A 26,977-nucleotide genomic window follows, 5' to 3' on the forward strand; every position below is an offset into this window, starting at 1 on the left:
ACATGAAAATATATAGAATATTCAGATTCGATAATTTTCAGATAATTTCCAAGAACTATCATATATATGGGTTTTCGTACAATTAATGGTCAGGCGCAACCCGTCCCCTAACCGGGCTTCAAAACGTATGTCTCCGAGAAAAGACTGATTGGTAGATTACGAATAGTATTTAGACGAAATATTCGTGATAGTTCCAGATAGAAGACAACTCCGAGCACGCGGTGCAAAAACTGTATTGGTCGATGCATAGATCAATAAGGAGTGGGAGCCCCGAAAGGTCAACAATGTTCAGTATGTTCCAGGCGTAGAATAGAACCTATTCTCGACAAGAGGCGCCACTTCTATCGGATATGTGCAGATCTGTAGAAATATAATACTACAAACCTGTATTCTCGTTTTGCATTGAAATGCTGCGAAATAAGTGAAAAATCCTTGCAAACGTGACTGAAAACGGATGAACGCGTAAAAACGGTTGAGTAGTGAGGGTAGAGCGGCAGACGCGGAGAAGCGTTGTTTGAAATCTGTTTCGAAAATTGAAGTCAGACTACTTTGGATGCATCCAGGTACGCTGCAAGATAATGCATAAAAAATTCTAATTGCAATTATGCAAAAACCAATTATCTGACAGCACCTGCGTTGTGCACAAATAAGGTACCTATCAATCACTACTATTTCGCGAAGAGCCTGTGCGGCAACTTAAAAATTGGCAGCATTATTAATTTTTGAAAAAATGCCGATTTCTCCGGGTTTTCCGGCCTTTCTCCGTTAATAATATTCTTATCGAGTCGTTGTAACACTCGCTTTCTTCGACTTTTGATTCTCTGCAGTTCGTATACTCAAAGCATTAAGATTGCTTCATTAGTTTTGGACTTACAAAAGAAAACAAACAAGCACGATTTTTTGCTATTAAATGTTTATAACAAATTAATAAATTATAATTGCAACTCGAAAACATAGCAGAATATAATGACGGACCGTTTTCCGTGTAATCGCACAGTCAGTATCCTGGTAATATTTTTGTCACAGATTCACTCGTTTTCTGCTCTATTGCTTGGTTTATACCAGACGATGACGTGAAGAGAAATAAAGCATATCAAGCACCTGCAGAACCTGAAGAACGAAATGTACAGCAGCAAGTTGAACAGGAGATACCTGCAGAGGAGCATTATCCAGCTAATCCAGAAGAGTAGCAGCATCCAACATATAATTTTCGGAGAAACGTAGTAGTTCCGCCGATACGCTACAGAGATATATAGTGCGCTATCAACTAACAATAAGAGTGTAGAACCTCAATCGTACACTAAAGTCATAAATTCTCTTGAATCCAAGGGCTTGTAGTCTACAAAAGGGACGGTTGGAAGCGGTTTTGTATCAGCTACAGGAAACTGAACGGTAACACGAAAAACGATTCCTAGCCGCTTTCGAGGATCGACGAAACTTTCGACTTGGCAGCCGAGGCTAGTTGTTTCAGCCCTATCGACTGCAAATCGGCTACTGGCAGGTTGAAATGGATCCTCAGGACAATGAAAGGACAGCTTTCGTGACCAGACTCGGAGGATTACGGCAGTTTGGGGTTATGCCTTTCGGTCTGAGTAACGCTCCAGCTACCTTTGAACGTATGATGGAAGCCATTCTATCAGGACTCATAGCGAAAATATGCCTTGTACCTATATCGAATGATGTAATTGTTTTTGGTTAAACTTTCGAAGTAGAGGTACAGACCTTTAAAGAAGTTTTTAGTTAGACTGAAGCAGGCAGGCTTGCGAATGAGCCTAAAAAAATTCATCTATTCCCACGAGAAATTAGGTTCTTTGGTCATATCGTCTCAGCTGATAGAGTGAAAACGGATCCTGCCAAGATCGAAAAGGTATCTCAGTGGCTCACGCCAACGAACAAAGAATAAATTCAGAGCTTTTTTGGGACTATGCACATGCTGCTGAAGATTCGTGAAAGGATTCGCCATCATAGCAAAGCCTGTTCATCATTTAACTGGAAATAAAGTTCCTTTCGAATGGAGTCCGGAGTGCGAAAAGGCTTTCAATCACCTGAATACCTGCCTTAGTTCTTCGCCTATTTAAACTTTTCCAGAAGCTGAGCTTCCTTTCATTTTGGATACTGACGCTTTACTTTCTGGAATAGGTAAAGTTCTATCTCAGGTTCAGGAAGGCCTAGAAAGTGTGACTTGTTATTATAGTAGAGTCCTTATTGTTGGTAAAACAGAGAGAAATTTTTGTCGCCCGGAGAGAACTTTCAATTGTCATAAAAACAATCTGTATGGAAGGAAGTTTTCCATCAGAACAGACCATGCTTTTTTAAGGTGGTTACCTTCGCTTAACAATAAGCCCCCCCGAAGGTCAGATAGCTAGGTGGATAGAGAGGCTTGAGCAATACGACTTCGAGATTTGTCAACGAACTGGACTTCATTATGGAAACGGTGATGCCCTATTTTGTCGAGCCAGTAAAGAAATGACGGATTGTAAACAGTGTGCGCACCTACAAATATATCGAGATGTCCTTCTTGCTATTCATATAATTTCACTCGAAGGACAATTTGAAGAATGGCAGATCTCACAGCTAGAAATAACGCCTTAGCTCAGGTTAGATCCTGGAAAGAAGTAGAAGCTGGCTCGCACTGGCAAGAACTATCCTCAGCCGTGCTGTATTTGAAAATTTATTGGGCTCAATGGGATTCTATTTATTTAATCGACGATTTTTTGTACCGAAAATGGGAATCTTCGGACTTATGGGAACTCAGATCGCAGCTTTTGGTTCCCAAAAATCGGATTCCACAAATACTAGCCGTCCGTCATAATTCTCCAGATGGCGGCCACTTCGCTTCAAACAAGACCTCCTGCAAGATCAAATAGCGTTACTTTTGGTCTTACTGTCGAGCTGATGTAGAAGACTGGTGCAAAATATGTCAAGTCTGTATGGCTATAAAGGGACCTCGAGCCAAGGATCACAGTTCACTTCAGATTTATAACGTTGGAGCTCGTTTTGAGAGAGTGGCAATGGATATCCTCGAACCTCTTCCTGCATCTAACAATCACGAACGACTACCACGCGAGTGACCTAGGTTGATCCCGACCACGAGGGGTTAGGGTCTATTAGCAACTTCAAAAAATCAATTGTTTTTATATCAAATTTCGAAAGTGCAATATCTTGAAAGTGTTCTCCGATGGGCAGATCTATTACTTTTCGGCGAAAAGTTGCAGGGGTAGGTCACCGATTTAGCTGCCGTTTTTTTTCTCGAAAGCAAGTCAGAAAAAATGGTGATTCTCAAAATTTAAGCTTGATGCGCTCAAACCCGGCCGCTGGAGATTTTTTTAAATTTGAAAAAATTCGATTTTTCCGTCATTTTCAAAAATTTGTATCTAAGCTTCTGCATGACTCGTAAGGAAACTGCCTGAGCCCCCCCCCCCGATTTCAACCATTTGAGGATATGTTATTCTTCATCGAAATCTAAGCGACCCGTATTTTTTTTTATCCTCGGAAAAACGGTGTAAAAGGGTGAAATCAGCCCCCAAAGTTGGGCATCCTCAGTGGTTGTTTCATAGCTTCGCATACTTCCAGTTGAGATACTTGAATGAAACCAATTGGAGAATAATTCCTATGACCAATAAAGAATAATGCATTTTGGTCGGTTACGACGGGGTTGAATAGTCGGAAATTATAGGGGTTCAAAGTTAAAAAATTTTCATAACTATAAAACTATTGTTCAGATTTCAATTAAATTAATTGCATTTGAAACAGGAAAAAAAAGGAGGGGACACGTATTTTTGCGTTCTTCAAAATAACGTCACTTAGAGGGTGAACTACCCTTATACACGTGCAGCCGAATTCCCATTAGAATCGCACTATTTTGTTTCAATTCGTCTTATTTAACATTACAAAGCTCTTTCTAAGCTACAATTTAGGAGCTTCTTCGTTTCGATAAATTTCGGTTGTATTTATAACAGCAACTACTCCCACAAATTGCCGAACGGTTTCTGGCATAGTTTATTTTACGATCGTGAAATCTTCCGGAGCACGGTATTTTAGTATTTTGTGAGGTTACTGGAATCGATTGCGAGCTTACAATTTTGGAATCAACATCGCTAATGCTGTAAACATTTAGGACTTTGGTTATTATTTTTTTCCAAAACATTGAATTAAATCGGAAAGTTAACATGAAATGGCTTGTATACCATTGACAAAATTAAAATTATCTTGTGACGCAGAAGCATCAAAATAATTACATTTTGTTTCGGCGGAGTTCTAATTTGATCTGTCTGTTGCGACGTATCATGCGAGACATATGATAAAAATGAATCAGTTTTTCTGGTTGACTGGCGCGTAAAAACCATAGAGGTAAAAAAATTAAAATAGCTTGTCCCCACCGCTTTTGCGGCTGTTTAAACTTAGATCTGAATTTCGGGCGGCCAGTCCAATAGATGCAGTCATTATGTGCAGCCGCGCATCAATTGATATTATTGATTCTGACCTTGCAATTTTGGAATCATCACATAGTAGATGTCACAAAATTATACAAATATGATATTGTTATATTTATGAAACGATTACAACGAATGAGGAAAATCGGTTTTTATTTTATTTTATTAATCCGAATACGTAAGTTTAGCTCCAAGTCTATAGTCTAATTCTCTTTCTCTTTTTCCGGTCTGATTTCTTCGCTATCAGTCGACCGTCAAGTACACATTATTGTACAGCGATGAATACAAATCTCGACTTACTACGCACCCAACAATATATTGAATTTCAACAATAATTAGTTATTTACTGTCACATTATTTCCGTATTCGGAGGAATATGCATTACATTACTCATTATAAGTACTGCAGTAATGGTAATCGTCGAAAAAATGATAAAAACATAAGGACTTCTTGCACCAGGAACAACGATTAATCGCAATATTATCGCATCCTGGAATTTCACAATGTGAGGAACAAGTTTCTCCGAAACCGAAGTCCACAGGACTTTTGAATCCTTCTGGCTTCACTTCTGTGTAACTACTTTTAAACCAAGACTACTTGAAAAGTTTGGCATATCGTGGAGATGTTAATTGACTGTGAGTCAGGGATTGCAATTTAATAATGTTATTTTTCAGATGCAAATTCAGATCATAATTCATCAATAAAACACCGTCAGAGAAATGTCTGACAAAATTATTGTTGAAAAACTTATTACTTATCCTATTATGTTCGGTGTACCGCCACACGTCTTTACCATCTATTGCTCCTACTGCGTACTTTCCCACATTTCTTATATTAACATTATAGTCTATATCCTGTCTTTCTATCTCCATCCAGCCTCACGCCACTCACTATCACTCCTGGTCTTTTATTTATTTTCAATTATGCACAATAAACCATTTAATCAGTACCCTACTGACGTCCTCATCGAATCCAAACTATATCCGATTATAACCACCCTTCAGATATATCCGTACTTTAAGCGGGAAAGAACCCAAATAATATGAACTGTCCATAATGGACATAACATCTGTAACACTTTCACATTTCCAATTTTCCAACAGTAGATAACACTGTTTCTAAACGTGCAGTACGAACTTTTATTTGTCAATATTATAACAACTCATTTAGAAATACTCTAATCTCTTATTAATGTAGGAATACTTATTATACTACTTCGATTCTCCGTAATTTCGTACATTTTATTATGATGATAAATAAATAATAAAGCAAACATTGATATTAAAATGTTTGTCCGAGCACCCTGGCCTGTATACGATAGGTACGTAGATAAAGTTACATTACCCGACTAGAAACAGCCCCACTAAACTCACAGCGAGTCATTTTCCGTTGATTAAATGGCAATTAGCCACCTTGTTAACACCGTATTACTATGGTGTATATTACTCGCTCATTTCCAGCTTAAACTTAATTCTCGGCGCAAGGAACGCAGGACTCGAATTCCCCAATTAACTGCGATAATATTTTCATTCCTCCACTGTAGACAAGTCTTCTACGTGTTTACCAATTTAAAGTCAATTCAAATTATCAAATTTATATGCACAAAGCACAACTAACTTTTTCACATTTCAAATTCATAAATATTGGTTACTACATTTAAAGTGGCTCAGTTTTTTTTCGGATTTCACGCACATCGAGGGACTATGACAAGTTAGATTCTTATTGCAGCAAACCACAAATCGAGTCGAAAATACTTACGAGGAAAATACCCGAGGTGAATCTTATCGATTTTCTTCATTTCGTAATACGTGTAGTAGAGGAAGCCTGGACAGAACGGATTCTGAACACATGTGATGAGACTTATAGATACACTCGTCATTGTCGGCAAAAAAGTAAGTACCAAAGCTAGTCCAATGGAATTAGTCTAAAAAAACCTGTAGCGTGGATGTAATCCTTAACAGCGAGATTATTATTCGAATCGTTTCCAAATAACATGAACAATCCCCGTCGTATGTTTGTAATGATTTTCCAGTAACGAATTTTTGCAATAAACGAAAATCATCATATAAACAGTTACCATGCATAAGTTGTTAACTTAACTATTTCATATGATACTTTGAGCTTTACAATTTACGTTGAAAAAATTGCAGTCGTATGAAAGTCTTTATTCACTTGCATTGTTTAATGTAAACTAACGTACCCGTGCATGAACTGTTGATAATGTTATTTGGAAGCTATTCCAACAGTATTTTCACTCTTAGGGTGTACATCCATCTTGATTCCTAATTCCACTATTCGATCACGTTATTCTGCGATAAACTTTAGATATCCATCAGCTTTGCCCGTATCCACTTTGACCCGTACCCTCATTTTGAAACAAGTCACCCTGAGTGACAATTCGGAAAAAGAAACAATAATATTCGACTACCTGTAAAAAGGGTAATCATAAGTACTTTTGATTAAGAACTAATAATTCTGGTTGATAAGTAATAATCATGAATAATTCAGACACATACATTGAAGAAAATCGCAAGAAAGCATGAAAAAAGTTAAGTTTACTCCTCGTACACGAGTGTTTACTCAGAGCAACTGAGAGGCATTTTCGCGGCATTTGCTTGACCACCAACTTTCTAAAAAAATAAAAAATTATATTTGAATATACAATTAGCGACGAGAAATAAGCATTATTCACTTTGCCTGGGCAATTTGTTTTACTCAGGCTTCTCCTTCAGGGTAATAATCATCCCTGATGTGGACCCCCAAATATCGGTGTCTTAAGATTTTTCTATAATAACCTAAAATTTTTTGATATAACCAATTGAAATCTATTCACTATTAACAAAAGATAATATGTGTAGTGCTTTCACAATCAGTGGCTGCATCCCTTATTTCCTGTGGGTCCAGTTTAGGAGTGCTTTTTTTAATACATTTTTTATACACTATCATTTATAAATACATCACAATATGGAGAAAATCAGTATTGTACACCTGAGGTAACTTTCTTGTCAGTGCAAACCAGGCATACGACAGTTTGCTAAGAGCTAATGGCCATTCGATAAATTTATGAAATGATGTTGCTCTATGTGTCGATATAAGGACTAATCAGGAAGCAATTCTTCGATTTATTACTACTTACACGTGAAATATTGAATAAATTTTCTGTTTCTTTATAAATAGGCGTGATTGAGAATTTAATTGATGATGAGTGATGTTCCAGCTTCGCTGGATCGATTTTATTCATTTCTTTTTTTTTTATGAATTTAAGAATTAGAGTCATATAGATTAAACTTAGACACTTTTCATGTTGGAAATGATCTGTATTCGGATTTCAATTGGTTATGCACGCGTCTGTAAGTCTTGAAAAAGTCCACAATAAACGCAGCTATTTGAATTTTCTACACGCTTTCAATTAAAAAAACGCTATTGCGAGAAAATCAATTACAATGCAACGGATGTATAAGTGAATGATGAAAACACAGTGAGGGATATTGAATAAGAAAATTCAACGTGTATTCACCTTGGGATGATTAAAGAAACATCAGGCAAATTACTTGAAATTACCCTCTGAGGTTCGAAAGGGCCAATCAGAATGGAATCGATATGACTTAGTGCACGCGTTTCGTTTTAATGTGCTCATACCAAGGTGAACTGTACATCATACAAACGAGCGATGAGATGCAAAATCAAACTATCTCTGAATCGATGAAAAACACATGTTTCAAAACGTACTTCAGCTGCAGAGTAGTTGTACTCTCAAGCAACTATAAGTATATTTGAGAGTTTTCGATCCCTTTGAATCTCTTGTAAATTAACCATTACACACAATCACTCATTGTGAGGTTCTTAACATTGAGAATTTCTAGAGACGTTCGAATCATCTCAAACGCACCAAAAACCATCATGTTTCACATTGTGAAATATACCAGCTTATTTTGTGAAAATGTTGCATGGGCATTTAAACATAGGTTGAGTTCACCTACATTTCATATGCACTTCAGGCTATAGGTATTTCAGCAGAATCCACCTGTCTTCGGCAACCGAAAATGTATATTATACCACAAAATCATGTTTTCTTCGCTTTCGGTGCGTCTAGACAGATACTAGAGTACTATTTTAAGCCTTCTTTGGACTCCTAGGACTTGAAAGTAAACGATCCTTTTTTTTCATATTCTCGTTCTCGTTACTTATCTTCTTATTATTCTCATTCCGCTCCTTCCTTTCCTCTCCTTCTTCTTTTTGTTCCTGGAGGAGGGGCTCCCCCAACTCCTCACAAAGGGCTCTGCCTCTTTGCCCCGCCGAGGGGTTTTGCACCCCCCGGACCCCCAGCTCTACTAACAGGCACCTTTCGTTACAACGCAGTTTCCGCGTGTACTGCAGCTTTCTAATGCGAAGCTCGGAAAACATGGTGTATTATATAAAATATCGTCATGTACAAGTAAATGTAAAAGTTGCAGTTTTTCCATCAAGGGAAAATATATCTCTATATAAAAAACATGTATCAGAATGTTGGCTTTAATGTAAGAGTATGAAAAGTTGCGAAAGTCAACATTAACAAATTACAAATACTGTGCATGAGTCGATGTGTCAAATCTTTGTGATAAATTAGATCTTGAAAAGAAAGGCGACAAGAGAAACATTCTCTAAATAAAATATTCAATTAACCATGTAATGACCTGAAGGTCGTTTATTCCCGAGCGGTAAGGAATGGACTTCGCTTTGACGTTCTAGGACAACCGGAGGTTAGGTTGAGGGTTGAATAATTTTACGTATGTTTAGAATATCAATAATATATTTATTCTGAGGAAATTGGTGGAACAGTGAAGACAAAGAATGCAGTTCAGAGGGTAGGTGAGTAGTGTCCTAGGACGAGCCGAATGAAGCTTCGGTGAGTGCAGAGAGCAAAGAGCAGAATCAGGGTTCTGAGAATGGAAGGTGAAATGGAGAGTCTACTAGATAGGAGAGAGAAGAATGAGTCATGAGTGAGAACACAAACTGAGCACGTAAAAACTGTATATTTCATTTTTGTTTATGGCTGTATATTTATATTGAAGCGAAAAGTCCGTTACAATCGGAAGAAATTTTTCATCTGGTATTGTTGGTAACGGAGTAATAACAAAATGTCAATTTGGGTAAATTTTACTATAAATTATGTATGGTAAATTTTATTCGAATCGAGGGTTTATTTTGAGGATTCAAATCGCCTTCAATTATTTCGAGAGTCTTTAGCTAATATTTACTTGTTTTTAGAAAAGAAAAATTGAATCAAACAAAACTTGTATCGATGTAAATTTAGTAGATTCTAGGACATTTTACTTAAATCAAATGAATTATTAATCAATTGAGACAAGTTAGTTAGAATAAATGGATACATTTAATTAATTATTTGCATAACAGCAACTTTTTTCCGATACATAATATCGTTATCGCATTAACTGTCGACAAAGCTTTTCATCATAGTATTACTTATTGTTAGTTTACAGAAAGTTTTTCCATGCCTGTACACGGTGCACCTGCAACTGATGAGGAATGATATCGAGCTGTCCCTCAGATTTCATTAATTTTCGGATATATTATTCTTCATTGAAATCCAAGCGAGAGGTATTTTTTTATTGGCGGAAAAACGGTTTAAACGGGTGAAATCAACTCCCAAAGTTGGGCATCCCCAGTGGTAGTTTCGCAGTTTCGCATGGTTTTAGTTGAGATATTTGAATGAAACTATTTGGAACATGATTCTCATGGCGAATAATGAAAAATGCATTTTGTGCGATCACAATGAGATTAAATGGTCGAAAATTGGAAGGGTTGAAAGTTACAAATTATTTATAAAGAAAATACTATTGTTCATATTTAAATGCGATTAATTGCATTTCAAAGAGCAGAAACAAGTAAGGGATACCTGTTTTTGCATTTTTCGAAATAATGTCACATTGAATTGGTATTATTTTGCTTCAGTTTATCTTACTTAATATTACAAAACTTTTTCTAAGCAACAATTGAGGAGCTTATTCGTTCAGATAACATTTTGTTGCGTTAATGATAAAAACCACCCGCCCAAATTTGCGACCGCCTTCATGCAGAGTTGATTTTGCGACCGCGTAATCTTGCGGAGCTCGGTATTTCAAGGATTTGTGAGATTACTGGACCAAATTCTGACCGTGCAATTTTGAAATCCAACATGGTTAATGCTGTAAGTATCGAAGGAGAAAAGAAGGTGGAGTGTTTAGTGTAGTCAGTTGCTTCTACGATACACAGTTTCACAATTCAGCCAACTTTGTCAGCTGAAAGAAAACTTCTTTCCCCACTTTTTTGGTTCTCAAAGAACCAAGTAGTGTGTTTGGTCCAATTGCGCAACAGACATTATTTCCTCCAGATAATGTGTACGCAGGAGTATCAAAGTCTGGTAAACTTACTTTAGGAAAAAACGATTTATAGATTTCATGATTATTCACTTATGGGAATGAAAAAGTTATATGTACAGAAATATGGTATTATAATATTTCAGAATATTTTAAAACTTGGTTGCAGCATGTTTTTGTCCCCAACGTTGATTCAAAAAGTGTGCTATTGATTGATTCATGGAGTGGCCACTGCCCTGCAGCTGTACATGACACACACCTCCGAATAAAGACGATACGTTGAAAATTGTACCTAAAAGAACCGAAAAGATTCAACCCCTGACGATTACGGTTTTAGGGTGTGGAAAAATTTCATCTATCCTTTCTCCGACAGTGTTTTAACAACGAATTATGATCTGAATTTGCATTTGAGGAATAATATTCTCAAATTACAATCTCTGACTTACAATCAATCATCATCTCCACGGTATATGAATCTTTTGAAGTATTTTTGGTTCAAGAGTGATTACACAGAAGTCAAGCCAGATAGATTTAAAAATTCTGCGATTTCACTTTCGGAGGAACTTGTTCATCACATTGTCGTTATTCAACTGTCTTAAACTTGTACTGACGCTCAAGTCATTGTGAAACAGACTGCACTTCCTCCCGTGGGTGCATAAATGCAGGACCAAAACGCGCGGCGATATGTGGATACCGCCATCATACATCATGGCTAAGTTCAGATTCTCATTTCAACGCGAAAACGAGGGTTCCGTTAATGATTTCTTTATGATAGACGGTAAAGATCGAGGCGATGATCATAGCACTGTGGATTTAGAAGGTCAAAAAACGGCTCATAACCTTACAGACGACGTTACTTCCAGTACTAGTCGCGTACTACAATTCCAAGTAGTAGGAATTGCCAAAAAAGGAAAAAAAGCAACGCAAACGAACCCAATCCGTCACCCTTCAGAGTCGACTTCGCCGTCTCACTGTATCAGCTACGCTCACTCCTCGCTCAGGCAGCGACGCTCAACGTACTCTACACGTAAGCCGAAACAGGCTTCGCTCCAGCCGAAAATTTCAAATTGCAATAGGAAGTTAAGAACCATTTTTCTTTGTGACGGATCGAGTCGTGCAGATAGAGATCAGCACTTCCAGTATATTCAATGGTATACCAAAATACAGCTCTTGACCAATTAATAAATTTTTATCAATTATTTTCTCTGTTCTTGTCAATTTGACTCGTTATCAACAGGAGAACTTAACCCTCCAATAAATTTTTCATCTCAACTGACGTGTCGATTTGAAAAAAATTCGTTTTCAAATAGGAAACACGTTTCATTACGCACGCATGCGTCTTTTTTCTTTTATACCTGTCAGGTGTGCGAAAAAGCAAGCACTTAGCGAGTTTCGTACAGCCAGAAAACGATACCCCTTGTTAATTGTATTGTGTGATATTCGTAAATTGATTATTTATCATATTATTATCATGAATGTATTATCTTGATCAGTTTGTTCAACCGACTTTTTCCTAAAAAGTCATTCAAACAGATTTTCGTGTTTTTCGATAGTCAATTAAATATTGCGATTTGTTGATCATACATTTTGATATCGATTTAATATTTTGACATTTAATACTTAACGACTCCAGCATGATAAAAAAAAAAATTTCTGTGAATTTATGGAAAACAGTTTTCAGAATGAAGTGAGCCAGCGTAGAATGTAATCGACTGAATGGACCTTATTTTTATCGAGTTTCAAGCTGGTTAAAACGTAGCATTGATATTTAAACTTTTGTTTTTAATTTCATTGTTTTCTATTCTCGTAGTTTCAAAGAAGTCTCTATAGTTCACGAATATATTACTTTGATAAATACTTAATGTACGATGATCTGGTATTGAAATTAATTGTTTTTAAAATCAATTTTTAGTGAACCAACCTCCTTAACAAAGATTCTTGACGATACGTTTTACGACCTCTGAAATTTCCAGTTATAACATGGTTGGAGTAAATACTACTGCATCCTTGGCAGGCCATGATCGATTCGGAAGAAATTTACATACAAACAATGACATATTTTGTGGAGATATGCCACCAACCTTTTTAATCTCCTGTAAGTTTCGGTTGCAAGATGGTGACCACATAAACTGTTGAATGATTTGATAATTTTTAGAATCTCTTGTTAGTTGGCACCGAGTTCATGGATATTACGCGCCTTTTCACTGGCAATTTTCATCCGTCTACATCCATTATTAAAAAAGATATTTTTCAGCCGATTCGACAGGTATCAATAAAATAGCATAAGCCTTCTAAAACTTTTGCTAACTTCAATTTTTGCTTTACCCTCTATCAATTTCACTAAAATCAACAACTTTAATAATCCTCAATGCAACCGCGGTCCTTGCCAAAAAAAAAAAAAAAATTTCTTCATCCTACTAGTCGTATAGCGAAGGTTCCTAAAAAATCCATCATTTTTCCATCTCATACAATTCCTTTAGTACATGAAACTACGAATATCAAATCTTAATTAGATAACTAGAAGAATAGCAAACAATATTGACTATGATTGACTTCTATATTAAATCCTCGAAAGTAATAACCATTTCGTTTGAATTTTTTTTTTTTACACATGTCAAACTACAGTGAATTGTGCCGATGAATGCCGTCGTTTACTTCGAAATTTTCAATAAATACGACGAAGATGTTCATTTTAAAACGAAAGCATACGCCCCTTCGAGAAGACTGCTTTTTTGTTGATATTTGAACTTTCGAGTGCGTTTCTAATTTTTTAATAAATCTGTAATACTTTCATTAAAAGGTCGATCATTTCTCACATATATAATCGAATTTCACAGTTGTCCTACTCTGAATACTATTTCTACTTATTTCTCTAATTCAATGAGACCTTTGCAATATACGTACGGATATCCATTTCAGTTAAACATAAGAGATTGTGGGATTTTGAAATAACTATCTACGTACATGTACATATATTCATATGAAAATACGTATAGATGATTCACTTTGCATTGATGAAAAATTTAAATAGCACTTAGTAGGAATTCTTCGAAATAATGGACTGGCACTGACATGGCTATGAAAGACTGATTGGATTAAACTTCCATCAAAAAATACCACCATGGACGAACGCTATCGTGCAACGGACAGGCTTCCCGTAAAATAATTCAATAACAGCGACTGAGTAGTCTTCCATAACCTTACTCAAAGGTACCGACAATTCACCAACACTACGGAAACTATTTCACTGTATACACAAACACTCAACTTTTCTCGTCGTTTCACAGATCTGCCGTTACGTCGATAAAATAAAATCATTTATTCACTTTACATCTCTCGGGATCAGAGGTTTTTTAAAGAAACATTTTTTACAGTGACACGTCATTTATAAATTGACTATTCTATAACCGGCGAAGAAAGCAGTGGGATATTCTTAACCGGTGGCGCCCAAATTTGTCCAATAAAACGCTAAAACGTTTCCCGATAACATGAAAAGTTGTCAATATTACAAAACAATTGAAAAGTTAACGACTACGCTGTGGTAAAGCGTACACTTTAACTTTGACGTAAACAAAAGTAAGGGACTAGATATCAGTATCTAAAACCTGCAAACGTTCGTTATGCGGATAGAAAAAAACTCACCACCGCCATTCTTATAGCATAAGTACGGAAACCTCCAGACGTTGGCCAGGTCAACCGCAAAGCCGATGACGGATAGTAGGAAGTCAACTTTTCCGGACCAGGTTTCTCTGCGTTCGATGTCGACATCCCCCAAAGTAGGGGATTTCATTATCCTGGACGCCATAGTGTCGCGCTTGCTAAGGAGTTGAAAAACAAAATAGAACTGTCTGTTCCGAGGAACACCACATTATGTTAATCTTTCAACGGTATGCTAATAATAATTCGCTTGATATGTAATGGGGTGTCAATTTTACAAGGCCTTCAGGTACGCTGATATCAGAGGGTATCGTTAGTGTGGAGCTGACGCGTAGGTTATCGATGGCCCTCGACATCACACTCGACCCTAACAAGCCCATTGTACTTCGACGTCGGCGAGAATCGGCGATGACCGGTCTATCCGATTTATACAAATTCAAGTACTTATTTCAAAGGTTATAAGTCACAAGGATGAAAGTTGAGAGTTTTCTGTCAACCGCATGATTCGCGTGTTGTTTTCAAATAATAATATCGTCCACGATTCACTCAATGATGTTAAAGATGTTGAAACACCATTATTTCTAGTTTCAGCAACTTATTATGATCATCAACGGGTGGATCACACGCTTTGCATCTACTCGCGATTTAAATAGAATAATCCCCATTTGGTTCACTTTTGCTCAATAATAGATAATGAATTAAATTATGATCAGGTAATATCCAACTCATAATATTAAATTATCTATCCTGCTAAAAAAGTCCTATAGGATTTAATCGATCGCGGTTAGGTATAAAAAATACCGTGAAATAGGATTCAAAACAAGATACTAAATGAGAAGTATATCATGTTTCGGATTCCACTTTTACAATGTTTGTTCAGAATTTTTCATGTTCTATCCCATCTTTCGAGCAGGTGTAATAAGTATGTACAGAACCAATAATTCCAATCGCAGTTGTCGTATAGATAAAGTTTAAATGTTCATCTGAGATGAAAATTCATGGCGTAAATGATTTTAAAATTGATACAAACGTTAAACACATCATTTAGTTACGATTAGTATTTTTGGAAAAAATACTTATGACGAAATACAAAACGATTCCGTACTTTGATTATTTCAATAATTGCTCGGACCTGAGGAAATTGAGGAAACACGCATTAACAGATCGTGGGCGTTGGTAATTGTTACGCCTATATCTTTAACGGACAGCCTCTTTAATAACGTGCAATAAAAACGGTCCAGAAGCTGAGATAGCAGCTGCGCGAACAAAATACCGTACGATACGTTCACGCTTAACATGATGTTGCGAAATACTAAAGAATATTCAATTCGGGCGCAGTTTCGTTGGAAAACTCATACCTGAATTTATATTAACGAAGTATATTTTTCATGCGAAATACAAACAAAACACATTGGATCACAATAACAGAGAATTATGGGTACAATTTTACGTATCCGATAAACTTACGAAAAAATGTTTGAATGACTTCATAGAAATTATGGTCAGTGGACGTTTCGAAAAAATTTACAAAAACATATCTTCAATGTGCACGTAATTCGTTTATTAGTTAAAGAGTCTAGGGGAAAAGCCGCTTTATTCCATTTTTTATTGAAAACGAGTTAGCGATACCATTGTTATTGCATCAGAGAGTAGTTTCTGAAAACATCTTTGTTGAAAGAGAAAACCATTACCAGTCCAAAAAAACCTGCCAGAAAAATTGCTATCAAACGTACTCTTACGAAAAAACAAATATTGATTTGCATTTTTCTTGAAATCAGTTCAAGTGAACTAAAGTCTTTTTTTTCTCTGGACCCTTCAGTTCATTAACAATTCACGCTATGAATTGAATCAAGAGACAAACAATCTTAAAAAACAGAAAATGAATGAATATAGCGATATAAGTTTTTTCATACCTCCGTGTTCGAAACATTACAAATATTACAAGAAAAAAGTTTGACATTTCGATACATCGGGAATGTATGTAATATGATTGTGGAATATAAAAAAAAGCTAACATCTAATTATACGTATACGTGAAATGTAAAATATCCAGGTTATTGAATAGCATTTTCGGAAAATAGTGATATGGGGATGTATGTTTGTTTATTTTACTCAAGAGACTTACCTTGGTGTTGCTGGAGCAGCTACTGTGCGATGATCGGGATGCTGCAGCAGCATGGGACAGCACGGTACTGTATGCCAAACTCAGACGATCTGAAAGGCCCCGCGATGCCGAAGACCACTACTCGCCAGAGGGTCAAAAGTAGCTCAAAACTCGTGTCTGTCAAACCCATACCTATTCTGAACTAAATGGACTCACTTGTACAAAAAAAAAAAATGCAATCAATCACCCCGAGTAATAATTAAGGAAAACTAGAAGCTCGTAGTCGCAACAAATACTACCGCGCAATTATGCAAGGATTGTTATGGCATGATAAAAATTATCAACATTTACACGGAATTATTAATTATACTAGGAACAATATATAATTATTTATAGTTTAATGATAACGAAGTTAAAATTGTATAATTCTTAAGTGCATTAAATCATCTCTGGTGATAACCATACCCGAAATTCCCGAAGAAAACCCAACTGCGATCAATTAGACTTCACATTAAAGCAATCATAACGATGCATGGTGTTATTGAATTGTTTGAAATACAATTCGCAAACTTCAATTTAAAACATTAAACTTTTAAAACGATCAATAATAAGAATATAAATAATTATAATTGACAACATTTTATTCGCGGACGCTTTTTTCTCACAGCGTTTTAAAATTTAAACGTAGCTTTCGAAGGCTCAAAGTTAACTTAGAAGCAGACCAGAAAATCATTCGTCGAGACTTTAATGCTTCTACAGCTCTGAAAAGAGCAAATGAGAAGATTGGGTGGAGAACTCTCGCTTATACGAGCGCCATTGAACAGGTACAAGAGAAAGGGCCAATGACAGACATCAATCGCATGCAAATGCAGCGGCGTAAGATCCAACGGATCTGACGAAGCTGGTTGATTATGAAATACTAAAATGAATTTCAATGGCCGAGTAAAAGGTTTTCAATATTACGTGATTGAATAATTTTTACAATTTATGGTTTCCAAAAAAATTCGTTACATTTACAATACCGCAGAGCGAAATGAACAGTAACAAATCACAACTCAGTTTCCGATTGAACCGTCAATGATGAAACAGAAAGGTGCTCACTCATTGGCGATCAGTTCTTCCATATTGCATTTTTCCGTTAGATTTCCAGCTGTAAAACACAAGATGAATTTTGACCGAAATGTGGAGCCACTCATGGCAGCCGTGAAACTCACTATAACACTGACTAGGAATAATGGCCGTGTTCGAAAATTGACTGACAGTACTGTCAGCAACCTTTCATCTCTTTTGCGCTGCCGAGTTCATGGACAGCTCTGTCTCTGTCCTAGGGAATTTTTAGTACTGGCAGTCAATTTACGAACACGGCCAAAGCTGTATGGTATAAGGCTATTCCCATGCGAGTTTGCTTCATTGAACGTCACTGTTAAGGCGCGGTCACATGTGAAATCGAATCTTTACAGAAATAGCGAACGACAGAATGTTCGTGATCCAGTTATTAAATCGATCCAACGGAAAGACTGGGGAAACTGTAACCGTGTTTATACCGAGGGCCAAAGTCCGGTTTTAATTAATCGAGTTGGAGTTGGTTAACGGGTACAAATCAAGTTGAATTAGCGTTAGGCCGGTATCCTATGTGCACTCATTTGTTCTAGAGGGAAATCTAGTTACTCTTAGGCACCAATCAGAGGCGTTCCGGGCATTCCGTTCCATACGCATGGGGGGCAATTGCGTTCTGTCAACGGAAGAATGCATCTATGAGATGCATCTGTGCATACGTAAAGACGTGTCGACACGGTGTTAGAAATCGGATCGATTTCTCGGACCGAGAAAAAGTTACCAGAACTCGTATCGTGTATACAGCAAACTCGAACGTAAATCGATGATCGAAAACGCGGATGAAAAAATGGATCGCGTCCCATTATTCCGTACTAGTTGCTGCATTCACTCCTGTTCTAATTCAGGCAGCCAATTGCAGATGATTGCAGAGTTTTCATCACGCATGTGTGAATTTCAAAGGTAAATATTAAATATAGAATGAAAATATATTTGAATGAATACAAATTGAATAGACCTTCGTTACTTTTGAATACATAATTCCACATAAATCTGTATGATTAATGTGTAGTTTAAATTTACATTTCTTATCCGTCATTTCATATGATTTATTTATTTATTTAACTGGTTTACAGGCATAAGATCGGCCTTTAAATGTACAGTATCTGGATCCACATGAAAATTCCAAAATAAATAGAATTATTAGAAATGCATTAATTAATATATAGGAATGGGAAATTACCATATTAAGCAGAAAACATTAAAGTTACCTTCTTGAGCACAATAGAGGTTATGATTCAATCGCATTATCTATTTAGGATTCTGCACTGTTGGTATCATGTAAATAATTACCATTCAACTTCACGTTTTCGACCGCAGCGCCGTCTGGATTCCTCCCAGCGCAAAACGATGGTGAAATTTAAGTTACTAAACCTGTATCCGAGAACTGGGACCGATTTCTAGCATCGTGTCAACACGTCTTAGCACGTGCGTAATCAGATCGAGGTGAGAAAAGCTGAATGCGTTATTAGGTCTTGTCAGTATATAACTATTTAGAAAACTAAATAGAAATAAATCAATCCGTAAGCTTTTCGCCTAAACATAATGGATTATTTATGTATTCACATTACATTCTAATGTACAACCCATAATTGTCGTTCAGGATGATTTCATTCAGGCTTCAAAATATCCTGAATACAGATTAATCGGCACGATTTTTGATATACAACCTCATTCTGCTGTGGTTGTGTACCACCTTCCATTCGATCCACACAGTTGCCCTAATTAAAATATAATAGCTACAATAAACAGCAAAACAGTTTCTACGTGCGTTTACGCTGACACGAGTGTCATAATTACTTAGGATATGCGTGTGTTGGAGATCCGTATTCTGGGTCTTTATTTATCCCGTGTCCCATGGTCCAGTATTCATAGACCCGGAACCGCTGACACCCAATCATAGCAGCGCATTTCCAATTTCACGCCATAGGCATCCGCTACCATTTTCCGACGATCGTTCCGCTCGTAAAAATTCCGGTTTGTGGGACAGCCGAACAAAAACAACCCGAACGAGCGAAGCCGGAACGCCTTTGATTAGCATTTTTTGAATCACTCGATTTCCGTACGGAATGAATACTGGAATGGAGCCCCAAGGAAGAATTCAGCAAAAATCACGGTCTTACACATGGATCTGGGAACTCGGCTATTTTTAAGTGGTGGGGATTTTCATCGCTAGTGTGACCAAACTGTGTTCCTCGTTTGTCCACTAGCTGCGCCATGGAGACTAGAGTACAGGAGTCCAATCTCTGTATTGAAGATGTGTCCACGAAATCATGAGAAATAAGGGTTCCGCTACAGCGGCGCTGTCGTCACTCTGGACGTAGCCATATATATATTAAATATAATAGTCTCCATGATGCCGCACATATTTCCGTTTATTATAATTATTATAATTTTGGTCACTATATCACTGTATTACTATATTTATAGGATCAGAACGTCCGGAGCGACGCTGGTGATAAAACCGTGCACTATTAAATCTCGGAGTTTCGCGGACGCCTTTTCTGCATCTCCGCCTTTGGACTCCTGTACTCTAGTCTCCATGAGCTGCGCTGTCGTACTAGAGTATTCATAATCTAGATACCTATGCAGTTACAGGTAACCCCGTGAAGCCTCGTGGTCGTGGTGTACATATACCTATGTATAGTTTCAAGAGATTGTCCCAGTATGTATATTCATCGCGCGCACGCCTGGAGTAGACTTCAATGTGTCTGGGAAGATAGGGGAACCATCGAAAGTGACTGGGGATTGTGGAAACATTATTCGTACAATTTTCTGAATAACATATATAAAAGTCAGATTTTATACTATGCCGAAAGTAGATTTATGAATAATTAGACCGTGAGGGTGTCTGGAAAGGGGTTGTTACCGTCCTAAGTGTCCGCCAATAGACAAGGCGGTTTCTAATATGATTGTAAGTTAAAATATATGAAAACTAAGTTTTATACTATCACAAATTTGAAACACAATTTTACTCACCTTTACTACCTGTTACCTGCCAAAGTCACCGCGACCCAGGTTGTATAGGCTGGGTTTGCTTATACCTGCATAGGGGACATATATAGAAGAATTTTCAGCTTTTATAATATAACGAAGGTTTGGACGTCGCGGGCTCTTAGACTATTAGGCCCAGTTCCACAACTTGACTTTAAACCGAGTTTACCGCAGAAACCCGGTTTAACCAGTTAACTGGTATTTTGCGTTCCACAATACCAACGGAGTTTAAACTAAACGCTGGATTTTGGGGAGCAAACACCGTTCTCTTCTAGGTTACGTCAATCTTGTTTGTCGAGTCGCGCGTAATATATATTAATTTTGAAATATCCAAGCCGGAAACAGTGATACGGAAAAGAAGAAAAAGAAGAATATACGATCCATGGCGATGATAAATAATATTTTGTCATCATCAGTTGATGAGGATTTTGTTGATATTGTCGACCGCAGACCAAAAGTAGTGCGCAGCCGTCCAAATTTTTATTAATATATGGACGAAGTTGATTTCCGAGCCCGATTCCGGTTATTAAAAGTTACCGTTAAACGGTGCTGATGAATATTGGGCATGAATTAGAACATACAACACAACAGTAAATATTGTAATGTAGAATTTTTATTGCATTTTACAAACTGCTCCCCAAGCCCTAGTCGTACCTAAAAGTAGGGATTTCCTGGTAGTAATCTTGATTGCCTGTGTTATTGAAAATTGGGATTGCAGTAAACTGGGATGGATATATTTTTAACCTGGTCGTGTTTATGTTTTTCAGAAATAATTTTATATCTCCAATGAACTAGCTACTTCTGACATTGAGGTTTTACGCAATTGGGAGTCATTTAATTTCAGCAGGTGATTTCAGCGGAGTAAGTATGACTAGTGCACATAGAATAGTGCATCGTGTGACTACTGTGATTGCTCGCCTTCGACCGAATATTATACGTATTCCTATGCTGTCTAATGATATGAAAAGTACGCAAATCCTATTTTTTGACATTGCACGACTTCCAAGAGTGTTGGGTTGCATGGACTGTACACATGTGAAACTTCAATCGCTTGGTGACTATAATTATCATGTACCAAATTGTTAGCTATAAGCATGTAGTCATGAGTAAAAATAATGTGACGTGAATAATAATATTATATCAACTTTTGTTACAGGTGGAGATAATGCAGAATATTTTAGAAATCAGAAAGGATATTTCTCCATAAATGTGCAAGCAATTTGTAATGCTAACTTAGAATTCATTGACATAGTAGCATGATGGCAAGGATATGTGCATGATAGCACAATATTTAATAATTCAAGGATACGCGCGTTGTTCGAAGCTGGGACATTCAATGATGCTATTATGCTCGGTGATGGCGGTTATCCACTTCGGTCTTATTTAATGACGTCACTACAGAACCCTTGAACTCGGGCTGAACAACTGTATAACGAGGCGCAGATAAGAACACTTAATACCATCGAGCGTATGTTTGGAATTTGGAAGAGAAGATTCCCAATATTAATTCTAGGATCTCGCTTCCAAACTATCGAGAGGACTTTGCCAGTAATTGTAGCAACTGCTGTTCTGCATAACATCGCTCGATGAGCCAGTGATCTACTACCACCGGATGATCGAGATGTTAACTTGCCTGCACCATGGGATGAACTGCTGTTACCAGGAAATGTACCTGCAGTGAATCATGGGATTGCCAATAATCCTGTTCAAAACATATTAATCAACAAGTATTTCCAAAGGTATGCTGCTTGACATACTATTATTGAGACCAATCACAATGTGTGATCTGTCCAAGCCAGAATTTACGAATTTTATATATAATAGCATTCATTAATACATTTCTTTAAACTTATTTCAGCTTGCTAGAGTGAGTTACTGGAAGAAAGTCTAACGTGCAGACTGTACATATGCTCATACGGACAATTGTGAATAATATAGTGTAATAATTATAAATATTTAAATGGGTTCGTTCCATTGAACAAACTGTTAATTTGATGTTTCATTGGTCGATTGGTTTTTCTCCCAGCAAGTTGATGTTAGATGTTACAAAGGGTATTATTATGAATAATTTTCCGTTAGTACTTCAGAATAGAGACATTAATCTGTAACAAAAAATTGCTCAGGCTAGATTTAGTAATCGTATATCAGTATTAGCTAGATGCGATGAACATGATTGGAAATTGAGCCCTTTTAAGGGGTTTTGTGTTGGGGATCTTGTTCTTGTTGAAACACAAAAATTGTCTAGTCTGTCAGATAAAAAGATAAAAAATTTATTTTTACTTTATGATTGACCTTTTAGAGTGACAGGAGTCAAGAAGGGAAATAGTTATTCCTTGGAAACCTTATAAAGTGAGAATTTTGGTACGAGGAATATTATTTTGTTCAAACCTTTTCTTCAGCGACCAAACCGAAAAAGTCCTTGTTGAAATTTATTCGGCCTCGGGGAGGGGGAGGGAGCTTGTTCATTGACTTATAGTTTGTAAATTAGTTCTCAGTTGATTTAGAGTTATTTGTAAATGTTTGATTGATAGAAAATTAATTCAAGTTTGATAACTCTCTTTTCACAGGATTGTTTTGAAAATGGAGGAGATGCATTCGGTAAAAGATGTAGAAATTGATACGTTTTGTGAATAGTAAATAAAGTTATTTATGAATTTTATATCGCTCGTATCATCAAGTGTACTTGATATATAATAAACATAGGTATTTATTAACATAACAATATGTAAAAAAATATGAACCTTAATTATATGATAAGATTAAAAATCAGGAAACAAAAAATAAAGTACATTTTTACACCTGAACTCAGTTTATTTGGCTTAACTTCTAATGAGATCAATTTTCGCTTCCTGAGTTATGCATTTTTCGTTCAAGTTCATATTTTAATAATTTTACTTCAAATTGTTCTTTTTCCAGCTGTGTTTTCAAAATATGTATTTCGATTGCAGATTTCGCTCTCATATCTGCTTTCATCAATTCAACTAATTCCAACTTTGATTGCACCAAAACGGCAAAATGTTGGTTACGAGTAACAACATTTACTCGTGTCGATGTTGTTGCCGCTCGCATCCTTTTCCGCCGCAAGTTTGATAAAACAGATGATTCTGGCAGCAATATCGACGGATAAGGTTGTGATGCCGATGCACCAGGTCGAGATGCTGAAATGTCATGATGTGATGACGACAATGCTGCATCAACGTCGGCGAATGTCAATTGCTCACTGGATTGATATGCCATCAGCTCTTTAATTTTCTGTTGACGTCGCATTTTTGGTTGCCAGCAACTCCAATCCGATTTCTCTGTTTCTTCGAGACTCTATAACGAGAAGCAAAATTTTCAATAATTCCTTCCCACCACTAATGAGATCCTTGGTTTCTACCTATTTCATTGTTCTTATATTATAACATTACTTCTGACGAAGAAAAAGCGAACAAACGGAATTATTATACTACTTCTACTGTATGCAATAAAAAAATTTAATTATGGACAGTACTTCCCTCTGTTACCATAAGTTCGTACTCTTTTTTATAATCCTAGTCATCAACAAAATTTTGAGCTATTTCAGGTTCATTATTATCTAAAACTAAGATAACTACATATCATAATGAACTAAACAATTCTATGCAATAATATAACTTTCTGAGATAACATTACCTTCAGTAGCATCGCTATCAAATACATCCACCAACCCATCAACAGATGGTTGGTTATCGCCCTTATACTAAATTCAGTAATGGATCTTCTTTTATATCCATAGTGCCACCACCTTAACAAAGATAGTTTTTTTTTTTAAAGAACAGAATAAAACAATGCCTGTGTTACTATTTGCTGGGATCTTTATCATAATTAATTACAAATATGGATACATACCTGTTGCAAGATCTTCTTGGCGAATTGCAGCATAATGCTTGCGAGTTTTTTTTTTTTTTAATTTTCCAGATACTTTTCACGGAGTTGACATTTCTATGTTCTCCAGTGCATTCACTATTCAATTCGTTGACAATTTTCTTCCAGCATTCCTCCTTCTGCCTTGAACTCACCGCATCGATTTTCTTATTTTCGATAATCCTTTGGTTTCTTTCAACTGTAATTTTGCTAGGAGATTCAATTTTTCACGCATGGTAAAATTACCTAGTCTGGTTTTTTTCACATCCATTACCGAAACGAAATTTTCTTCTAAATTTTCTAGTACTGAAATTTTCTTTCTACAACTCAGACGCAAGCCAACTTTATTTATACTGCTTTTTTGTTTGCGCGACAAAACTGGCGCAGCAAACAAAAGTGGCGCGACTCAAACCGCCAATCCTGGCGCAAGTTCTTACGGAATGCAGAGTTTTCTGCTGTAACATCTGACAGGAACGTCCGTATGTTTTATCGACTATTATTATTGTCATTTTTATCAACAACCAAACTCGAAGTACGAGAATCTTGTAACAATGAGAAATTAAACAACTGTCTAACTATTTGGAATATCCCTAGATAGAAATAACTATGAAATTCACTAACCAAGGCTTTTTTTAAAAACCATGTTACAAGATTTTCGCACTATGTTTGCGATAGAGTGAAGGCAGGCCGTTCGGACAGAGCTACATTTCTGGTCAAGTCGTGGTTCTGCCTGTGTCCTTCTGGCACCTTAGTCAGTACCAGCCAAGAGGCCAAACAGATAAGACTTACGAGAGTCAAGCCATGATGTTTGTACCGAAAACTCCTATATCAAATAAACTTAGTTGAAGTATAATTATAAATCCAGTGTGCACCAGTTAGTTTCATAAAATAACATCCATCCTCCCCTAACGGAGACCACCTGATAAGCCGTACAACTCCACCAGAAAAAAAGGGGGAAGTTCACTGCACAAACACACTACAAAGAGCTATAATATTATTATACGTTATTATATACCATTATCATATTAACACCATAATTAACTAACACCATTATATCCAATTATTATATAACACTCGACAATGCCATTTGTGCATTCGGAGCTGAGAGCTACACTATGAGCAACTTACGCTATACCATATAACCTGGAGTATAGAAGACTGTGAAACCATAGATACGTGTATAACCATGACGTAAAGATAGATGCAATGCTGCAATAATCCATAAAACCAGAGACTGCAAAACCTTCAAAACCGTGAATACCAATTATCCAGCATGAATCATACTTTCCTCCGTAACGCAGTATTGTAGGCAACACGTGCAGCGTTTTGAAGGCAATGCAGATCTCCAATGGGGAGCCATACAGAGCCCCATCTGGAGAACACATTAAAACTTAACGACGAAACGATTGAAGGTAAATCAACTCACGGAATGATTCTGTAAGGCGAAACAACCAAATAGAATTACAATAAATATATCAATACACTAACAATCAACCCTTTTACATGAGCAAAGCTCATACTAGTTTTGAGGTAAAACATAAGAAAACACATCCCTAGCTCCTTACAGGTATTGTACAACACCAAGGAATAAACTCGAAGATGTATATGTGGCAACGCCCAGTAACAGGCAACCAGCAAACATAAGAACAACGTCCCAACTGGTCCTAATACCTTGTATAATATCTAAATATAAGAATTAATAATTACAGAAGAGAATTATATACGAAAGCACACATGTAAACCCGCTCTAAAAATTATCAAATTGTTAAATACCCTAAATCCGTTAAGATTATTATAACACAAATACCTAAGAATACTCGCAGCAGCGCAATCCTAATTATATTAAGCAAATAGCAACTATGTCTCATAAACAATCGCTATTGTACTCCAGGTGAATAACGATAGTAATAAATTATAATACATATGCAATTCTACATATTTACACGCTATAAAACTAACAAAACGACAAGCAACCGATATGATAATCTTAATATATAGACTTTGTAACGCACAGGATAGTAGTAATATTTAAGAAGTGAACTACGACTAGAATCCCTAATTTTAATTCCTATAAAAAGGAGGAAGGTGCGCAGAAGTTGACAAAAGCTAAAAAAGGGGATCGTTCTGCGCAACGATCGACACCCATAAAAACGGCGACCGATCATCGGATCGTCCTCTTCGTTTCTGCCACCAAATTCGTTATCTTGTCCCGGTACAGTCTCGCGGTAAAATCCTTTTGCCTTTTGCATTTAAACTTGTCCTACGGCGTTACTCTGTCCAAAAATCCAGCGAGCTTTTAGCTCCATTTAGTCATATTAATTTAAGATCTTACAACTAAGTAATCCCGTTGTAAATATTGAACTTATACAATAAATCCAAGTTAATCAAAGTATTCAAATATATTAAAATCAGTTATTCCGTTAAATCCTCTCACC

At 36.6% G+C, this 26,977-nt stretch overlaps 1 protein-coding gene and 2 long non-coding RNA genes across 6 annotated transcripts in view; 1 reads left to right on the forward strand and 2 right to left on the reverse strand.

The window, feature by feature from the left end:
- DAT (Sodium-dependent dopamine transporter) overlaps positions 1–17,286 on the reverse strand; it is a 509,482-nt gene extending 492,196 nt beyond the window's left edge. The window contains exons 1-3 of the mRNA XM_046615324.1: positions 17,016–17,286; positions 16,572–16,765; positions 14,432–14,607 (exon numbers count right to left, since the gene is read on the reverse strand). Coding sequence (XP_046471280.1) covers positions 14,432–14,607; positions 16,572–16,624 — 229 coding nt within the window. The 5' untranslated portion in view covers positions 16,625–16,765; positions 17,016–17,286. The remainder of the gene's footprint in view (positions 1–14,431; positions 14,608–16,571; positions 16,766–17,015) is intronic.
- Positions 17,287–20,390: 3,104 nt separating this feature from the next.
- On the forward strand, positions 20,391–23,443 carry LOC124214474 (uncharacterized). Of its 4 annotated transcripts, none has more exons than XR_011176593.1 (4): positions 20,391–20,577; positions 21,425–21,711; positions 21,814–22,396; positions 22,516–23,443. It is a non-coding gene; the product is annotated as an uncharacterized lncRNA (long non-coding RNA). The 4 variants fall into 4 exon arrangements; XR_011176592.1 differs by lacking the exon at positions 20,391–20,577 and adding an exon at positions 20,774–21,256; XR_011176591.1 differs by lacking the exon at positions 20,391–20,577 and adding an exon at positions 20,774–21,247.
- A 162-nt stretch (positions 23,444–23,605) lies between these two features.
- LOC124214473 (uncharacterized) lies at positions 23,606–25,181 on the reverse strand. The gene is made up of 3 exons (XR_006882124.2): positions 24,528–25,181; positions 24,312–24,423; positions 23,606–23,972 (listed from the first exon to the last, which is right to left on the reverse strand). It is a non-coding gene; the product is annotated as an uncharacterized lncRNA (long non-coding RNA).
- Positions 25,182–26,977: the final 1,796 nt, after the last annotated feature.

This window comes from Neodiprion pinetum, chromosome 3 (genome assembly GCF_021155775.2).
Source record: "Neodiprion pinetum isolate iyNeoPine1 chromosome 3, iyNeoPine1.2, whole genome shotgun sequence".
In the NCBI taxonomy this organism is placed as follows: Eukaryota; Metazoa; Arthropoda; class Insecta; order Hymenoptera; family Diprionidae; genus Neodiprion; species Neodiprion pinetum.